Source organism: Strigops habroptila, chromosome 3, assembly GCF_004027225.2.
Source record: "Strigops habroptila isolate Jane chromosome 3, bStrHab1.2.pri, whole genome shotgun sequence".
Classification (NCBI taxonomy): domain Eukaryota; kingdom Metazoa; phylum Chordata; class Aves; order Psittaciformes; family Psittacidae; genus Strigops; species Strigops habroptila.
In genome coordinates this window covers 81,692,839-81,712,621 of record NC_044279.2, presented here as the reverse complement: position 1 = coordinate 81,712,621, position 19,783 = coordinate 81,692,839, and the positions used below count along the sequence as shown (strand labels likewise).

The 19,783-nt window shown below is 38.4% G+C and overlaps 1 protein-coding gene across 2 annotated transcripts in view; it reads left to right on the top strand.

The window, feature by feature from the left end:
• The window catches only part of INTU (inturned planar cell polarity protein), a 47,903-nt gene that overhangs the window by 8,560 nt on the left and 19,560 nt on the right, over positions 1-19,783 (top strand). For both annotated transcript variants that reach the window (XM_030480892.1, XM_030480891.1), the window contains exons 2-4: positions 1,535-2,121; positions 11,278-11,363; positions 17,753-17,956. In XM_030480892.1, coding sequence (XP_030336752.1) covers positions 1,535-2,121; positions 11,278-11,363; positions 17,753-17,956 — 877 coding nt within the window. The remainder of the gene's footprint in view (positions 1-1,534; positions 2,122-11,277; positions 11,364-17,752; positions 17,957-19,783) is intronic.

Below are 19,783 nucleotides of genomic sequence, written 5' to 3'. Positions count from 1 at the left end.
CTATGGTGCAGTGTCTTTCTATAATATTCTCTGTTCAGCTAGACTCTGAAGCTGTATTATTTATCTGTGTATTCAAATTCATGCTCTATTTGAATTACATACTAGTTTTAAACAAAATTTGCATCCTTTATTTAGTAGAATTAGCTCATTCTAGTATAAAATGTGTGAGCCTCCGTTAATTTTAAACAATTCATAATACTAATTATGATGTAAGTCTCCATTCCAGTTTTCCCTCATTTGATTTTTCTCAGCGTGTTCTCAGATTGGTAGAAAGGAAGACCTATTTGTCATCTGGTCATCAGTCAGGAATAATGAATTGGTCTTGTCTGTGCCTGAAAATCTTCCATACAGAACACCCCAGATGTTCCTTACATTTCCTGCTAACACTGATTTTTTTTTTTTTTTTTTTCCCCTTTTTTGTGTGTGATCGGAAAGCTTTCTTAATACTTAAGTATTAAGCTTAAGCTTAAATACTTGGGTAAATTAAAGCAGTAAATAGTCGTGCTTTGACCATTACTGATCCTCACCCTTCTCTAATTCTGTGTGGTTCATCTTGGGGTGGGGGAGTGGACCGCTTGGCCTGTCATCTCTCAGCTATCCTTTCTTGTTTCATTTTTTTTCTCAGCCACAGGAGTATGATTTTCTTCAGTCTCCTTCCCTTTAGAGCATGTTTATAAGCTACTTACTATTTGTTTCTGTGCTCTGGGCTCGTGCCAGTTATTACATCTTTCTTAAAATGCACTATCCAAAACTCGACATGGTTGACACGTTGCCATTGCCAAATTAGGACAAAAAATTTGTTGTGCTGTGCAGATGGTACTCCTGTTAATACATCCTGTAGTTGCCTTTTCATTGCAGCAGCTCATTACAAGTGTCTTCGTGATCCATTCCAGCTGCTAAAGCTTTTTCTATAGCAGCGCTGCCTCTTTACTTTTTTGTTGTGCATTTTTGCATCTGAGCTTTGAGTATGCTGGTTTGAACTTGTCTTTTAAAAAGTGTTACCTAGGTTTTGTCTTGGGTTTGTTTGCTTGGGTTTGTTATATTGAGGTGATTTTGAAATGTTAATCTTGTTCGTCCAAAGAGCTTGCAGGCTCACAGCACAATCTGTTTTACAAGTGAATAAGGGAAAAAATAATGGGAGAGAACAAACAGGATGACATTTTTTGTCTGAGAGAAAGCCCCGTCATGCCCGTGAACATAATTAGTAATTAAAACTTGTATGTGAAAGAAATGGTTTGGGGTTGGGGTTCTGTTTGTTTGTTTTCAGAAAAGGGACTATTGCTTTCTGCAATGGCTGTTTTCCTTTAAGACATTTGAAGAAACTATTTTAACATCTGGGAGGGATGATTTTCCTTGCTGTATCCATCATTTGTCCAAGAAGAGCTCTTGCCCTGATGGCAAACTTAAAGCATTTAAACTTTCAATATTCAGGAGGCAACTTTTTTCCCCTTTATATTTTTTTTTCACTCTCCATAATCTGCATAGCAGTCTTGCTTATCAGAGGTGTCACTGATCATTCTCCTTTCTTTCCCAGTGACCTTGAGCCTGAATGGTTGGATGGTGTGCAGAAAAATGGGGAATTATTTTATTTAGAATTGAGTGAAAGTGAAGAAGAAACTCTGCTTCAGAACAGCTGTCCAGAAATGCCAGCAGTGAATCATGTCAGGTTTCGTGAAAATGAAGCTGAAGTTATTCAAGAGGGATCACGAAAAGAAAGAAAGTATGAACTGAAGAAACTGACCAAAATGTTAAAAAAGAAGAATCTTTTACCAAAGCATTCTGGTAAGAAAAGCAGTGGAAGCTGCAGTGTGCATCCCACTGGTCCTACTTCCATCTTGAAACACCAGTCCGGTCAGAAAATGGGTGTCACTGTTCAGCAAAAATACAAAGATGTGTACGTGTATGTAAATCCCAGAAAACTGCAGAGTGCTGGAGAAGATGAGCAGCACAGGCTGTTGGAGGCCTTAGTAGGGATTGTCCATCAGTCTTTGTGGAGCAGCAGAAGAGCGGAAAAACAAGGCAAGAAGGATAAAGTCACCAGGGGAGTCAGTGAAGAGAGGCTTGTAGTACATGGATTGGTGCCAGGTAGTTCAGCAATGAAAACAGGCCAAATCTTGATTGGTAAGTAATTGAATGAGTAGTTAACTTCTGCACTCTTCCTTTAAAATGAAGATTTTGGGGTTTTGGTTGGGTTGGGATTTTGAGGCAGCTGACTTGAATATTCCTGAGACACAAGCAATTTATTACAAATATTCTGACAGTTCTTGAGGAATTATTTTAAATAAATGTCATTGCATCTGATGTTTTGTTACCTATTCAATTTTACTATGTTAGTGGTTTTAAAAACGTGACAGAAACTAGAAGGTGTTACTGTAGTATTACTATCCTTTTAAGTGTACAGAGCGTGAGCAGCTTGAACGTGGAGCAACAAATACCCCCCTCCACTAGGACCACCTTTAATGCAGAATTTGCTCAGTAGGTAAGCGGGACTGGAGAAAAGCTGTAGTTTTCCAAGTACTGTATTTTGTTTTCATTCTTTCCTGCACCGTCCCCCTTAAATAAAAAGCTTTACCGTATATGCTTTAAATGGATTTTGTACTATAAAAATAAGGAAAAAATACTAAGTAAGATATATTCATGTTACAAACTTTCTGAACAGCCTTGGTTGGATATTCTTCTGTTTAGTAAGTATAACAGCTGCTTCTTCAGCAGTTGTGATCAGGCAGCCTCCAAATACCTAGTGGGGCTGCAGTCTGAGGAGGCAGTGAGTTAGTGTAGCAGCTCTTCCTCTGTGTTGGTTTGGCTCATCAGACACTTCCACGAGCTGATGCAGCTAAATAACCTGGCAGAAAACTAACCCAGAAGAAAAACTGCCTGTCCAGTTTTTGCTGGTGTAGTAAGTTAAACTTGGGTCACGGAAGGTCTGACAAGCACCCCGGTGTGAATAACGGATGGGAATGAACTCCTGTGACTGGTAGTGAAGAGCAGAAATACTCCCAGTACCAAGAGGCCATTAAAGGGACTTGGCGCCCACAAGACCCCAACCTTGGAGATGGTAAATGTGAGACAGCTAGCCTACGTCTGTAAAGGGTGAAAGGTTGTTTAATTACCCTTGAATTTGGTCCCTCAGAGAGAGGGAGCAAAGATGTGATGTTGGTTAGAAGATCATGAAAATCTTAATACCATAGTAGCATAAATCCCACAAAGTCAGCGTGAGTGCTTTTGAAATTCCAATGTTGTGTGTGTAAAAAGGCAAATCGTGCTTTGAGTAGCTGATTCTTCTAGCACGTGTTTTTGGTAGGGATGCAAAAGAATACTCCAGAGGGAAAATTGGATAACTTTCAAATTTTACCAGAAAGAACTGATTAGTCAAGAAGTGGGGGATGCAGACTGAGGGGGAGGAGGGAGGGAATTTCATCTTGATCTGCTTATGGTATTTAATCTGATTGGTGCAAGGGTGGGAATTTATTTATAACCTGTAAGTTAATTTTGGGACACAAATCCGTATATAACTGCATGTTTGTAAGAGGAAGTGTGAAGTCAGAACAGTGTAGGCAAATACCAGATCCAGGAGATAAAGCTAAGCTTCTAAATGGAGATGGTTCTTCAGCTACAGCACTTAGTGCTTCCCAGAGCTAGTGAGGACAAAAACTGGGGGGTTCTTTTTTTTATTTTAAATAGAAGAACATTTAAATTAATCTAAAGAGTCTAGCAGATTAATATGTCCTAGGCTATCAGTGACTTATATTGCCTTGGTTTTGCACATTGGAAGCAAATCTAGATATTCATCTCTTAACTGAGAAAATTAGCTGTATTTTGTGCCAACAGTCTAAAATGTATAATTTTCATATAAAAATACTTTAAATTATATAGCTATAGCAAACGCTGAGTGCTCTGGAATTTTTATGTGGTGTCTAGAAATAGGGATGCTTTGCATAAATTAGATGCTCAGGTTTCAGTGCTGTCTGCATAAAGAATATCCAGTAAAAAAAATAAATCTGTTCCTGTAAAAAAACTGGTTTACTGCTTCTGCACATCAGAGGGTGAGGTGGCTACAGTATATATGCAGAGCCTAATTTAGAAGCAACTGAAGTTCAGTGAATAGCTTCTCTCATCCCCACAGGATCTGAATTTGAAGAGAAAGTTCAAGAAAAATACAGTAGAGCTTTGCTTGTTGATACAAGTAAGTTTTAGGAATCCTATTGTGAATTGTGGAAACAGTAAAGAATATTTCTGTGGTCACTCTGAAATGGAAGTATTTGCACAAAAGTTAGGAGCTTTTGAGCCATCACAGATGAGGAATACCTGATCAGTACTGCATGATGCCTGCTGGCTGGTTTGGTTGTAACGTTGTTCATCTTTATTGACCTGCATATGCAAAGATATTAACCCGTTCTTGTTTTGCATTTTAATATTTTAATAACCTTCAATGGTGCAGACCATTTTTTTTGTAGTAGACCTTTGTGAAGCAAATGCTAAGTGTATTTTCCTTTTAAAATCCATGCTTCACAATGACACGTCGCAGTCTTCCCTTTGACCAGTTTGCAATACGCGCTGCAGGCAAACGATCTTGACTCAGAGTTGTTACAGAATTTATTTTTTTGCCAATTAATGTAAAACTTCACTGTTTCAGGTATTGGGAAGATGAAAACAAGACCCCAAACACATTTAAAAAATGCCTCTTTCCCTGCCTTCTCTAGGCTCAGCTTCAAGCAGACACATCTCCTCTCCTCTTTCCCTACAAGCTCAGGTACCCTTGCCCTTCAGGTATAGGTCCTCTCTGTGGGCTACAGCCCTTCTCCCAGTGACTGCTGTTCTATCTTAAATGCCTTTGGGCAGAGGTGCCGTGGCTCCCCTGGCTAGGGGATGTTTTGGTACACAGTGACTTGCTTACACCACCTTCAGAACTGACTGTGAGCAGCACAAGGCAGCTCATGACGTCCTGCCATGCAGCTCTCTCCTGCAGCACCCTGCTACCAAAACTGCCAGTTACACCCAACCGAGTGCTCTAATTCTCCTGTCTTGTGTAAAATTTGAGCTCTCCAGATTATTTTTCTCAAGACTTGAGTTTGTTATGTGTTAAATAATAACCAAATTACTGATTACTTTGTATTTTCAGTGGCAAATTAGTTAATTTGCAAGTGATAAGTATGGTAGCCACTTAAATGGCTACCAAGGTTGGATTGTAAGGGAGACTAAAATCTCCTCATTTTTCTTCATTCTGAATAAACAGCACAAAGTGGTTATTGCTTTAACATTTTTTAGTAAAAATAACCGGTTCCTGCCCCCCCCCCCCGAAATAATCACTTTCCTCAGGTGGCTTCTTCAATTTATTCTGAAATGTGTATCCCGTATAGCTTTGAACACTTAAAACATCTGTTTATTATTTGTGCACTACACTTTAATTTTTTTTTAAGGTTGCATATGGAAGTTGTAAGCCTTGTTGCTGTACTTCATTAACCAAGTAGAATGCAGGCGCTGACCATATGAAAGTAAATACAACAGTTTTGCAGGCTAAAAAAACCTTGCCGCTTTGTAGCTCTCTAAAAAGATGCCACTCTGTCCATGCTATCCATGTGGTGTTTATCAGCTCCTTTTCCTTCCCTCTCCCCTCCCCCCTCATATTTAGCAATTCAGTATCCATCTTAAATTTTCCAAACAAAAAAGCCCTCCTTGATTTTTAAGTCCTTGCTGTCACTTTCATTTTGGTTAAGATGAAATACAGTTGCTTTTATCTCATGGTTTGTGTCTTTTGTATTTTTGGCAAAACTTTTTTCTTGCTGGAGTTCATTATTAACAATATGCAAAGCTTGGTCTGCTGTATAAAAATTTGAAGTCTCATCTTGAAGTGTATCTTCAAAGATAAAAAGAACCACTAAGTAATCACTTCTAGCTCCAGGCAAATAAGGGTTGTGATAGGAAATGCCATTATAACTTTTCCCTCTCTCCTCCCCCCTTCAAATTGAAATGGATCCCATTCACAGCCAGGGATACTTTTAAATGTTGCTGATCATCATCTTTACTATAGTACAACTGAAAAAGTAATTCCAATGATGCTGAAAATATAGGCAAGCTCTTTTCTCTAGCAGAGCATCCTGTTGTTACCCTCTTTGAAATCATCTTCTGCTCTTAACTGCTCTCATCACTGAGTATGTGAACAGTTTGCATGAGTTCTCTGACCTGATTGGTAGGAATGCTAGTCAAAAAAGTGTGAAAACTACCCAGGGATAGGGATTAATCTTGGATGGCTGTAAAGATGGGCTGAAATAACCCAGAACAGAATAAGTATGCCAAAGATGTAGGCTGTTGTCGTGAGCTTCAGTTGAACGGTCCAATCCCAACCTCATTTACTGACAAGTGGTTTTCTGTGGGTTTCTAATCCTGCATGGAGTGTTATGTGGGAGGATTATTTGTTTGTTTTCCCTGAGTAAAAAAAAAGTTTCAATAGTAAACTTTGCTTATTTTAATAGTAAAAACAGGTATTGCCATTGGAGTTCTGAAGTTTTGGAAAACAAGGCCATCACTGCTAGAAAGCCAACTTTATCAGTTACATGTCTATAGCATAGATCAGTGGTTTGAAACAGTAATCAATTTAAAAAATTAAGCATCTCACAGTCATCTTCCAACAGTCAAAGTAAATGCTGGTTTTGTCCTTTGCAGACCATGGAGCTAAGAGGCCTGTCAGAAAAACGTCCTGGAAAATACTGAAATACTGTGAGAGTTTGAGATTTTTCATGAAGAATTGCCATCTATGGTGTACTTGTTGAAAAAGCTCTCCAAAGTAGAGATGTTGGGGGCACACAAGCGAGAAATGCAGAGTTGCTTAAGCTTTGCTGTGTTCTCACTGTGGAGTTGGGATGTCGTTTATGTTCTTTTAATCTCCTCTTGAAGCGTAACAGCATTGGTTTGGGTAAAAGCAGCTGCTAACATATAAAGCAAGTAATTGATCTGGCTGTCTTCAGCAGAATGTCCATACTTCTGCCTTTTTTGGAAAGGAGTATGTTGAACATTTGTAAGTCACTTCCACCAGCATTACCAAGAACAGAGGAAACCAACCGTTAGTTTCATGGAACCAAGTGTCCTTGGTCATCGTCCCAGTATGGAAGCAGTATTCACTTACCAGGCAGCCGTCCCTTGTTTAATGCATAGAGGATTCTCCTTTTAGAAATGGTGTTTGCCAGATTATATCTTTAGGGTATGGATATTTAACAAAGTAAGGTTCCTGTACCTGTGGGCAAAGTGACAGGCAGTTCTGAAATAAACATTTTAGGGATGCCAGCAGTCCCACAGACTTGTTCCCAAACTTTCGTTGTTTTAAAAAAAAATAATTTCATCAGCTGTGTGCAAACTAGTGTTTGAGATCAATAGACGCTTTTCTTAACCACTACTGTGTGGATGGGACAAGTCTTTTCTAATGAGAAGATGGAAAGACAGCAAAAGACAATAGGAAACAACTCCTGCCTTCTTGTCTCTCTCAGTTCCATCAGTCTAGTAAAATACAGTTCTGTGGAGAACATATACGAGCATCTTACAGTTTTCTTGTGGGCTGAAATCTTCTTATAATAAGTAATAGAACTCAAAGCCCGATTATTCATTATTATGGGATTCAAAAGAAAAAGCATACTTTATTGCCTAAAGAGGAAGGACATGTATTTTTCTAAAGATAAATCTATTGACTCCAGGTCTGGTATCCTGGAGCTGCGTGAAGAAAATTATTTCCTTTCTTGCTGTTGCTCACTAAAAGTGGAACTGAGTGAGACTTTGTTCTAATTTTCTTCACCTTTTAACATATATGCTGGTGACTTTCCTGACAGAAAATAGAGATCTTATTGCTAGTAGAATTGCCAAGCTCATAAGAGCAGTCAGGTGCTATTTTATACAGTATTATACAGTCAAATTTTTGATACACAACTATATGTTGAAAAAGCTAAAAAAAAAAATAAATAAAATTCTACATTATATCAAGTTTGAAAATGACATTTTACACAAATGTCTGCTTCTTATTTATGTCAGCATATATGTCGAGTTCAGCAGAAAGAGTTCACTTTGATGTCCCTACTTGAGGAAAGTCAGTTGGAGGGGGCTTTTCACCCACCCATTGAGCACAAAAATGATTGAAATGTATCAGCAGTACCATCTGTACAACTTCTTTCTCTCCACCACTGAAAATGTCTCTCTACATCTGAAATTCAGTTTTAGTCTAGGAAAATTGGGCTTAACTCTGCAAACCATCAAGATAGATCAACAATTGCAAACACTATTTTACTTTCTATTCTATTTAACCTAAATTGATTAAGCATTGAGATTAGATTAAAATTTACACATCTGTGCTATTCTTTTACAGTCTTCATGTCTGAAGACCTAAGTCAGTCTCACTTTCTAATAAGCTTTTCACACTGCTAAAGGAGAGGAAGCAATTCTCAAAGCAAGTGTAGATGTGAAACTCTAACAAAAGAACACTTGCATATTTAAACTCTTTCACTGGCATTAATTACTACACTGGGTAGATCCTGTGTCATGTTCTGCTTCAGACATTCTGTGTTCATCATTTACAACTTCCCATTGTGCCAGTGATGCCTTTCATTCTGTTACTTCATAGTCTCTAGTAATTGAAATGCTCTGGTGTTTGGCAAAAATAAAGAAGAAAAAAACAAGACACACATATGCACACCAACCACCCACCTCCCACCTCCAATTCTGGAAGTCTATACTGGTAAATATAGTACATTGTCTCAGTTGTACATCAAGTTGCAGTTCCTTAATAGTGATACAGCATTTTCTTCCAGTATCTGAAGGGGGCCTACAAGGATGCTGGGGAGGGACTCTTCGTTAGGGACTGTAGCGGTAGGACAAGGGGTAACAGGTTCAAAGTTAAATGGGAAGTTTAGATTAGATATAAGGAAGAAGTTCTTTACTGGGAGGGTGGTGAGGCACTGGAATGGGTTGCCCAAGGAAGCTGTGAATGCTGCATCCTGGCAGTGTTCAAGGCCAGGTTGGACAGAGCCTTGGGCAACATGGCTTAGTGCAACGTGTCCCTGCCCATGGCAGGGGGGTTGGAACTAGATGATCTTAAGGTCCTTTCCAACCCTGACTATTCTATGACTGTATGATTTTCTGGCAAACTGAAGGCAGCCTTACAGCTCTGCTTTGGCTTAGGAAAAAAGTGTGTCTGCGTCTTGGGAAAGCTGTTCCATTTATGGTACACAATTACATTTTTACAAATAGAAGAGAATATAAATATTTATAGCTGCAATTCAAGTTTTACATAGGTACATTAGGCATTGAAAAAATAAAACACTTTGAGTATGTAACATGTAAATACTGGTTCCTTTCAAAGTGTCCTTGTATAATCCACCCTAGGAGATGCAGTTCAAAAACATTTCCCTAAGTGCTAAGGTGCATGTTTCTTCACAAAATGTGTGCAGCTCCTTTGAATGGCTTTGTGAATTAGGTGACTGTCATCTTTACAACAGAATTGGTAAGGTCCCTAGTAAAGCAAACAGAGCACAAGCCACTTTTGTTTAAACAGTGCTCCAGATGAGTACCAGAGCAATTTATGCTTTCTCTGGTAGTTGTGAATGATGATCTTTAATACAGTGTTCTTCAACAAAGGACATAGTAATTCTGTTTATAATTTCTTTTTGTATTAGAGTAGCCTGAATGCTCTGCTTTTGATTACTGATTTTCAAGTCCTGGCGCTCTGGCATGGACTTAGTGAGTTGCTTTGAAATGCTGGTTAACTTTCAGTTTTCCTGCCTTTGATTTATTGTTGTGTTGAAGATTTGATAGGCTAAAACTTTGCTGTGCATCAGGAAATGCAGAGGTTCGGCAGAGAGCTACTAATACTTGAAATAGAAAAAAGCAATTAATTCCAAGGAGTGATAACATTTTTGTGTGTTTAATAAAACTTAACCGTTTTTTCCTTGGTTTTGCCATAAGAAAGAGTAGGAATGAATTTTTCTTCAATGTAAAATAACTGTGAGCAGTTGGTTGTTACCTAGTGTATTAAAGAGGATTGTCGCTTGCATGTGGGGGGGGGGGGATTCTGCATTTTTTTTAGTGACGATTAGTCAAGAAGAATGTTCTTTCTCTCATTGCCCTTACTTGTGTTTTGCATCAATTTTGAGCAATCAACCTGGTACCTGGGAAGAATTCCAGTCGTATTTGATGGTATTTAACAAGGTAGAAGACGGGAATAATAATAAACGGTCAGAATTCTTCTAAACCTTCAGATTCCATTGTCTTTACGAGATTCTCAGGAAATTGAGAGGCCGTAGAGACACAGATTCTGCTTTTCCTTAGTATGCATGTCATTATCATCCCTGAGTTAGTCTGAGCTGAGCAAGCCTTCTGCTAAGAAAACCTGAAATACGTACTGAACCTTACAGTTGTTCAGTGCTTTATTTCTGCAGTTGAGCACATTTTTGTTGCCAAGTGAAGGCTTAAAGTCTTAGGTATTCAGTCCCACATAGCTGGAGAAATACTCTGTTTTGAGACTACAGAATCTTCTGCTTTCTACTCCAGCTGCTTCTGCACCTAGCCTTTACTTCACCCCATCTTTAACCAACGTACAGGGGTTCTCCATTTCCCTGGTCACTGCAGTATTATTTCCATGTATCTAATCACATGTGATTGCATTTTTATTGAGCACAGGTGAATAGAATTGTAAGGAGTACTCTGGATGGGATTCTCTCAGGTCTTACACTCGCATACATTCAAACGAAATGCTTTTCCTAGTGCATTCAGGTATTGTGTTTGTGTTTTTCTCATGTAGTGTTTTTTGGCTACCTTCTTGAGAATTAATCTACTATTAATTCCATTAGTGATGGCCTAGAACTTGTAAGCTGCTGCAGGAAGGAGTGAGTTTTGGTGTGCTTTTGGAAACAGTAGTGTTTCAGTGGAGGCAGCAGTGGAGAAGGATTGCAAGTAAACACGGGTGATTTTGGAGGGAAAAAAGTAAATCTTGGCCATAATTTGATGGGTGAAGTTGTTGGGGTTTCTGATCAAGTAACAACAGTGATATAAGCCTGGATGGAGTGGGGAGGCTTTGACAGTTACTCTTGTAAAATGATGCTAGCATGGCAGTAAGGCCTTAAGAGAATTGAGGTAATAGACTGATGTTTCTAAACATACTAAATGTTTCACATAGAAACCATCGACATGTAACAAAAGGACATTTATGATAGTTTGAATGTCATAGTTTTAAGACAAAACACTTGGCTTTGATTGCATAATGCCATGTAATTTTTTCATGCTTTTTGTCTGTTTTATCTCCAGGAGATGCTCTAGTTGCTGTAAATGATGTTGATGTGAATTCTGAAAACATAGAAAGGGTTCTGTCTTGCATTCCAGGTCCTATGCAGGTACAGTAGTTGAACATTTACTTCACTTTTCCTCCGTAAAAATCGATATTGTTTCTGGCCTTTTTTCCTTAGGAAACAGAATTTAGGTGGTCTTTTTCTTAGAACTTCTTCATCCACTCTTTGAACACATTGGTTGACTTCAGTCAAACTTAGAGTAGAAATTTCAGAGTTCTGGTAAGTTTTGTGAAAAATAGGTAGGTGCAAGTAAGTGTCTCAAGCCAGTGTCCCATTAAGAGACATGAGGCACAGTCCAGCAGTTACATGCTCGGTCATCAGCTAGAGTCAGAAAGCACATGCAACATTGTGCAAGAGGTAGCAGCATACTTGTAGGTTTAGACTAACCATAACACCTGACTTTTTGCCCAGTGAGAGTATCAAGGGTTTCTGTGCTTGCAGAATTCTGAGTATTCATGTTTCTCTGTGAGAACTAGTGCACACATATGTGAAAAATCAAGTTTAGTTACTTTTCCTGCTCAGAAAACAACTTATTACATTGCTATTTGCATCAAAATTAATGACTTCTTGTTGAATACAGGGAAGTAACTCCTTTGAAACCTGCACAAACTTTTAACCAGTGATAGTTGTAGTTCTGGGTAAAGATGGCAAGAGTGGTTGCTTTGAGAGCTGTTCTCTTGGACACTCTGCTCTCAGCAAAAGAAGGACAAGGTTATCTAATACTTTGATGTCTTGCTCCTGGTGGGTAATAAATAGGGCTGGAGATGTGCACTCTGGCAATAGCATGTCTGAAGCAAGATACTCATGTCTAGCTTAAAAATATGTGAACTGCAGGATAGTAGTGGCTCTTTTTGTCAATTACCATTCTTAAAATGGTAATTGTTGCTATGAAAATACTTAATAAAATAATTATCATCAATATAAAAGAGGCTTACAGACCACAGGAGAGTAAAATGAAGCCTGAATTAATAAGTAGTGCTATTAAAGATATTTAAGAGCATTTAAATGGAAAAACTAATACTGGTTTCATATTTAAACAGAAAAGTAAATTCTTGGATATTTAAGGACCTTTTAGATTAAATACTCTTAAGATCTTTCAAAACTTAACAGCAATGAAGATTGATAGAACTCAGGATTAAAAATTGATAGGAAAAAAACCCCAAAACCTGACCTGATGAATAATGTTCCTTTGCCCTAAACCTCCTGCACATATTTTTTCTTCTAGCTGAATTGGAGCTATAATGAAGAATTAAGTAATAAAGAATTAGCTAGTTCACAATTAAACCAGGAGAGTATTAATTACCTTGGATGTTAGTAGCATAAAATTAAGTATTTTGAATTATTCTGCTTAAATCCACTTCCTGGATTTAAGGAAGGCAAGGTAAAAGTTGCAATTTAGGAGATGGAGCAGGTTAAAATTATCATGTCTCTTACAGTATGCCTGTAACCTCTTGGTAGGTTTTTTTTGGGGGGGTAGAATATAGGAGGCGATGATAATAATAGAAATCTTTTGCTTTCCAGAGATGATAACAAGTTTTGTTAAACATGCTTCTGTTCACAACTTATGTAGTGCCTGTAGAACTACATCTGCAACTGCAGTACGATTATTAGTATGTCAGGTCAGGAAGCTTTCCAAGATGTTTGACAGTACAAAGCTTGCCTAAGCTACCAGAGTTGTGGTCAGGTATTGGCAGAGCTCCATGGTAGAAAAACCTTGTCTTGCCTGTCTTTGACCAAATATGGAGTTGCTGTAACTGTTATTAAATACAGAATGATTAAAAAAGCAGAGGTTATATAGTTTATGTAATTGTATCCTTGCTAGATTAGAGTATACCTATTACTTGTTGCTAAAATGCGGTGTAACCCTTTATATAGTAGTTACTCTTAATGCAGCATTAATGTTTACATTGTCAGTAAATCTGTCAAGTAGACAGCGATTACTTGAAATGTATAACTGTTTGTCATGCTGGCTTTCCAAAACCTTTTATTAAAGTGCAATTATTCTTTCTTTACTGTGCAGTTTGAGTCAAGCCAGAAGAGTGATTGCTGAAATAGACCAGTGGAGAACTTAAATACAGAGCTCTGGGGGGGTTTTGCAGTGTAGAACACTTGTGTTTGTGCTGCTGAAGAAAGAGAGGGTGGTTGTTTCTGAGAATAAGTAATAAATATAGCCTTTATACAAGCAAAATTGTTAATGTATTCTCATTCATCACATGTTGCAAAATATCAAAGAAGATGCAGTTTAAAGCAGTTTTACTGTATTTATAAGTTATTTACATAAGTGAAGTCAGTGCTTTTCTGGGCTCAGTATTAAAAATTACTGGAAGTAATTTCAGAAACTGACTACTTAGATTCTCTCAGTTGCAGTATGTGGCATAACATCTCTCATTATTATATTTCCAGAGTATTGTTAACCTTACCTCAGGTAAGGTAAACTAGCTTCTAGGCATGTAAGATAAAGCTATGTGCTGCAGTCTGTACAATTTTAAATTTCTGTAATCAAAATAGCTGCCATTTCCTACCACCACAAGACAGAGAAGACAGAATAGGAAGAGGAAGATATTCTAAAAGAATATACTTTTCCTTACTCTGACACTTGGAAGTTGCAGAACCATTTTACCCAAAACTTTCTAAAAATATTCAGCCTGAGGCAGACATTCAGAATGAGAAATTTCAGCTTGAAATTTTGACTTACAGTTGTGCAAACCATAAGCATATGGAAAACAGAGACTTACAACAGGAAATGGCAGGCAATCTTAAAAGGCAGGCAATGCCACCAGCTCTGGCTATAATAAAATCCATATTCTAAGACATAACAGCTTTCTTGCTGATAAACAGAAAGTATGCCTTTCGGCGTCAGACCAACAGCGTCACAGCTACATCTTCTGTTTCTTACACTGACAAATGTTTAAGTAAAAAGCGTTAAGAAACAAATTACAGCAGCCTTCCAATACCTAAATGGGGCCCACAAGGGTGATGGAGAGGCATGTAGTGACAGGACAAGGGGGAATGGCTTTAAACTGGAAGAGGGGAGATTTAGATTAGACATTAGGAAGAAGTTCTTCCCTGTGAGGGTGCTGAGGCGCTGGCACAGGGTGCCCAGAGAAGCTGTGGCTGCCCCATCCCTGGCAGTGTTCAAGGCCAGGTTGGACACAGGGGCTTGGAGCAACCTGCTCTAGTGGCAGGTGTCCCTGCCCGTGGCAGGGGGTTGGAACTGGATGAGCTTTAAGGTCCCTTCCAACCCAAACCGGTCTGTGATTCTATGAAATTAAATACAGAGTGACCTTCCCATCCTACTTTTCCAGCTTCCAGCAGTCAGTAGTTAGGGACTTGCTGGATCACTTACAAGTTTGTACCTTCTCCTTTTTTAATCTAGTTCTTAAAATTCCTTTGACCTCCACAGCATCCTGTAGCAGTGATTTACAGAACTGATTTGCGTTACATTTGTTTTTCTTGTTTTTCAAACTGCCATCTAATGAAGTGCATTTCATACCTCCAGGTTCCTGCATTATGAGGAGTTAACTGTCCATGTACCATTCCTTGACTTCAGAGAGCTCTGTCACATGCTGCTTCTGTTACATCCTTCCTAAGCAGAACAGTTCCCATCCATATACCTCATAGTTTGCTGTTGCTGTCCCTCCATCAGTGCCTTCTTGCAGTTTGATTAAATTCTTCTTTACAACTGTTCTAATGTCCTGGTGTGCATGCTGTATATTTATAGGGTGAGAATACTAATGTTTTTTGTGCTTCTCCCATTCTTCATTTCCTGTCCTTTTCTGTTTTCTGCTGTGCATTGAACTGGTTCTCTTTAGGAGAAATGGAATCAAAGTTGTGAAAGACTTCACCATCAGCGTTTACAGAAGGATACTTTAGTAGTCACATTTCATCAGCTCCTGTGTACTGCTCAGGGTGAAGATTGATTTCTCCTCCACCAAAAAAAAGGGAGTGGTGGTGTTAGGGTATGTGGAGATGTAGTCTCAGTAATTTTCTATTGCAGCATTTTCCAGCTTAGATTTTTTTTTTTACAGTATTTTTTTTTAAAGGCAGGAGATAGATTAGAACTTGGACAGTAGTACAGAGGAACAGAAAATGTCATGTTTCGAGCTGTTAGAATCATGATTTGGAAAGGAACTTGTCAAACCGTGGAGAAAGATCTTTCTCAAAACACAGTGACTTCCCATCTGAGTGGGGCAGTATTGTCCACACAGGTGTGGGAGGCAACATGGGTGCCTGCAGGAGAAGGAAGAGTTAAAATTCTGTTTGTCCTAATTTGTTTTGAGCTCTTGCTTGGACAACCATCTGGTTGTGTCTCTAAGACAAGACAGACTCAGTTTGGGTTGCTTTATTTTTAATCAAGGGACTCAAAGATAGACTGCAGCAAGAATTACATCTGTGCATCATTAGTTTAGAGACCGTAGCCTAAGTGTCATGAATAAGTGTCCACAGACAAAATGTAGAAGTTAAGAGAAATAACTATTGAGCCTTGAGGAAATCTGCAAGAAGTTACACAGGGTATGAGGAAAATCCTCTGAAATACGTGCAGATGGCGTGACAAAGAAAGAGAACTGAGTCACTGAATGCCAGAGAGGAAAACATACATCTATAAAACTGTGAATGATCAAGTTACTGGGTCTTATAAAGCCACTGCTTTTAGCTGGGTGTTTCTGCTCCTTGAGTCCTGTTAATATGCAGTGTAATGGATCAAAACTGAAATGATGAGAAGGAAGCGAGGGATGAGTTACTGTCAGAGAAGAAAGTGGTAGCACATGGCATGAGAGAAGGATTGAATTCAGTGCTGTTACAAGGAATGGGAAGAAAAAAGAGGAACAAGCCGATAGCCAAAATGAGAGAAGAAAAGATTAATGAGAAGTGTTAGGAGGGAGTAGAGTGAAGTGGGAAGGCAGCAGCCGATGCCGTAAATGTTGTAGCTGGAAGAGCTGATGATGGCACTTCTCTCTGATCTAGTTTGACAGGCAGTGGGTGTTTTAAAGCATCATTATTTCTTGCTGGCACTCCTCTCTTTAAGTATGTGTATACACAGTTACGAAAATGTAAATTGTCTCTATTTAAATGTATAAATTACCTCTGCTTGGGCTTTTCAAATTCACTGCAACTGGGAAAATATAAACCTTTTTTGTTGCATCAATCATTAGGCTAAGCTGTCACCAACTTTAAAGAGAAGCAGGATTTAGTGTGATGTATTATGTTTAGAACTTCCCAGTCAATAGGCATGTTAAGGATACTTTCAGGCAGACAAAAATCTTGAGTAAAAACATATGAAAGAGGGAACTGAGAGTGTGCCTGCTTAGTCCAAATAGATACATTTTTAGTCACTTTGAGCAATGATGAAAACTGAGGTATCATCCAAGAAAATAAATCAGTTTATTCTTCCTGAAAATTACAATTTTATGCTCAGTCAAGAGCAAGGTATTTCTCACAAATCCTTCTTTCATACTTAAGATGAAGTGTCCATTCACAAAAAAAAAATAAAAAATTACTCTTTTTATTTCATCACTGCTGGAACACCTACCAAACCTAATTTTTGTAAGGCAGTGCTCATAAAAAGGAGGTCTGTAAAGCAAATTTCCACACCAAGTTTGAATGTTGTGTTGCTTGTGACCCAGGAAGTAGGCACTTATTCTAAAATTCCTGGTGTTCACTTTATTTGGGAAATAAAGAACACTGAACAATGTAATTTTTTGACAAAGTAAGCTTGATCATCGAAACTTTACGTTATTTTTTAAGAGCGAATTCTCCGTGCTTTGCTTTGGTTTTCTTTCTTATGAAAACAGTGCAGCAAGTGGTGTAAATAATTTTTATGCTTCTTGCTAGTAGTGTACAATTGTTAAATACAGCAGCAAAACTCTTATTTGCTGACTTTACAGTTAATGTAGTGAAATGTTGGCACATTGAAAGAATTGCTGCTGAGTGCTACAAATTAACAGACCTTTCCAGTCTAATGTAAATTGATTTTCCTGTGCAAATATACCTGTCAGTGCACTCGAATAGCAAAGAAATGCTCATGAAAGAGCCTTGAGGATAAATACTTCAAAGTGCTGACATTCTGAAAGAAGTAAAATATCGTGTGTGTTTCCAAACCATGGTAATAGGTTTTGTGTTCAAACAAACCCCAGAGCAGCAAGTATATTTTTCCATTCTCAAACCCATAAGAATTAAGTATGAAAACACACCAAACCACATGCTTACTCATATGGTTCATAGAACATGTAATAGCAGCCTTTCTTCTTAATAATAGGTGGTTCTGTAATGCTGAATATTTAACTGGTTTTCTTGAAACAGCAGGAATTTTTGAATGCTTACGTCTTTGTCAGTAAGGCTAAGAAAACTTAAGGGCTCAAACTGCTTTTATTCCATCTGGGAGTAGAACGTAATTGTAACAGCCTCATTTTCACAATAATTGATTATCTTAATAGGTTAAACTTACATTTGAAACATCAATATTTGAGCCTGAAGAAACTTCCCAGCAAAGGTATAAACGGGCACAGTCAAGTATGAACAATCTGGTTCGGCTTTTGTGGGGAGAAGATAGCATGGACCATCAACAGGCTCTGCAAGACGTGCCCCATATTGTTATGTTCCTCGCACTGAAACTGGACTCTGAAACATCTAAGGATGAGGTATGTGGCCAGCTAAATGAAACTGAAGATGAAACGTGACAACAGCAACTGCTACACCTTTTGATATTAAATAAAAGATAAATCTTGCTGATCATTTTGAGTCATGAATAGTCCATAAAGTATCCATTTTGACAGAAATAAGGCCTGAAATTCTGGGGGGGGGGTGGAATTATCATCACTGCTGACAAACTCTGGATTTGAAATCTCTCTGGTACTGAATGTCTTTACATAAAGAGCAGGCTAGAGGTGGTAACAGGCAAAGCAGAGATCAATTGGGAAGGTCATTATTGTCTCCTAGATGCTCACTGGGATGTTTTCAGTATGCCTCTCAAACTCAAGCTATGAAATCTGCCTAATCAAAAAAATTCTCCCCAGCAGGAGCTGTTGGCAGGCCATATACATAATCTGTCTAGTTCCTTCTGTTTTGAAATGCTGATGTGCCTTTTCGTAAAGGACTCTCCTATGTCTGCTGTTTGCAACCAACTGCGGATTCTTGCCTGAGCAACATTTTTGAGTTACTGGAGTACTTTTCCTTTGTCCTGTTAAGCTTCCTTTCACATCTCTTTCCTTTTTGTGTTCTTCAGAAGAATGTTGCCGGCGTAGGTATAACCCATTGTAAGGTTTTGTGTAGATGTTGTTCATGATGTAGCCATAGCTACAAGTACTCCATTCAGAATGCAGGGACGCAGAACAGTGTGGAGGGCTGTTTGGCTTCTTACCCCTGCTGAGAATGACAAATGGACAAAGTGGACTTTTTGGGAACAGACATTTGGAATAAAACTCTTCTCCCCTTCTGTCAGTTCAGCTTAGATTTATCACAATGCACTAGTGATCTTGTATTATCTGTGATATGAAGACATCAAATGAAGCACAAGTTTTGCCAGTCCCCAGAGACTGGGATGGGGGGAAAAGTGATGGAGTGGGGAGCAGAAAAAAGACATTTTCCTTTCACTCCCCTGTAATTAATCCTTAAATCGAGGCAGTGTCCATCCCCTCTCCAAGATGTCTTTTTTTTTTTACTACTATTTTTCAAGCAATAGAAGTCTGTATTGCTCTGTTGGTATTGTGTAATAGAGAAAACATGTTCCAACCACACATAATGGAGTTTAATTTGATTTTCTAGAGACCGGCTGGGGAGGAGAACCCTAGAAAATTACATGATGTCATAAAAAACTGTCATGATATCATATAAAAACTGTTGTGAAGTTTGCAGAATCAAGTGGTTGAAGGCTAGGAAATGACAGATTTATGGCTACTTGTGCAACTTTAATTCAGCCCTTTTGTACATACGCAGCATGATGTTGTCTTAAGTATTACATCTTTTCTGAAAGATGCCTGTCTTGTGCAGAGGACAAGGAGGACAGATGAGTGTGTATAATTAAAGCTTATTAGGCAACCATAAAGCCAGTACTTCCTAACTCTGGAGTACTTGATTTTACCATATAAATCACACAATGTAATATTTTTAAGGTCGCATATGCTTCATTATATATTACAGCAAGATACCACTGTAAGCTTTGGTTTGCAGTCCTTTCCAATCCTATTTAAGAGACTACATTTTTTCATGGGAGGTACCTTCAGCAGAAATAAATTTACACAAGTGTCTCTCATAATTATTACTTCTTTTTTTAATAGCACTGCAACAAGGCAAGGTCATTCTGTGCTTTTCCCCACCTGGAGACTGCTTCCATTAAAACATGTGATACTGTGGTATTTTTCTGCTTTGGTGTTTCCCTATAATAAAAATGAAAAGAGCTCACTTAACTGTGAATTAAATAAACCTGAGATGCTTTATGAAAGTTAACTTACATACTGCAAATAGTTCTC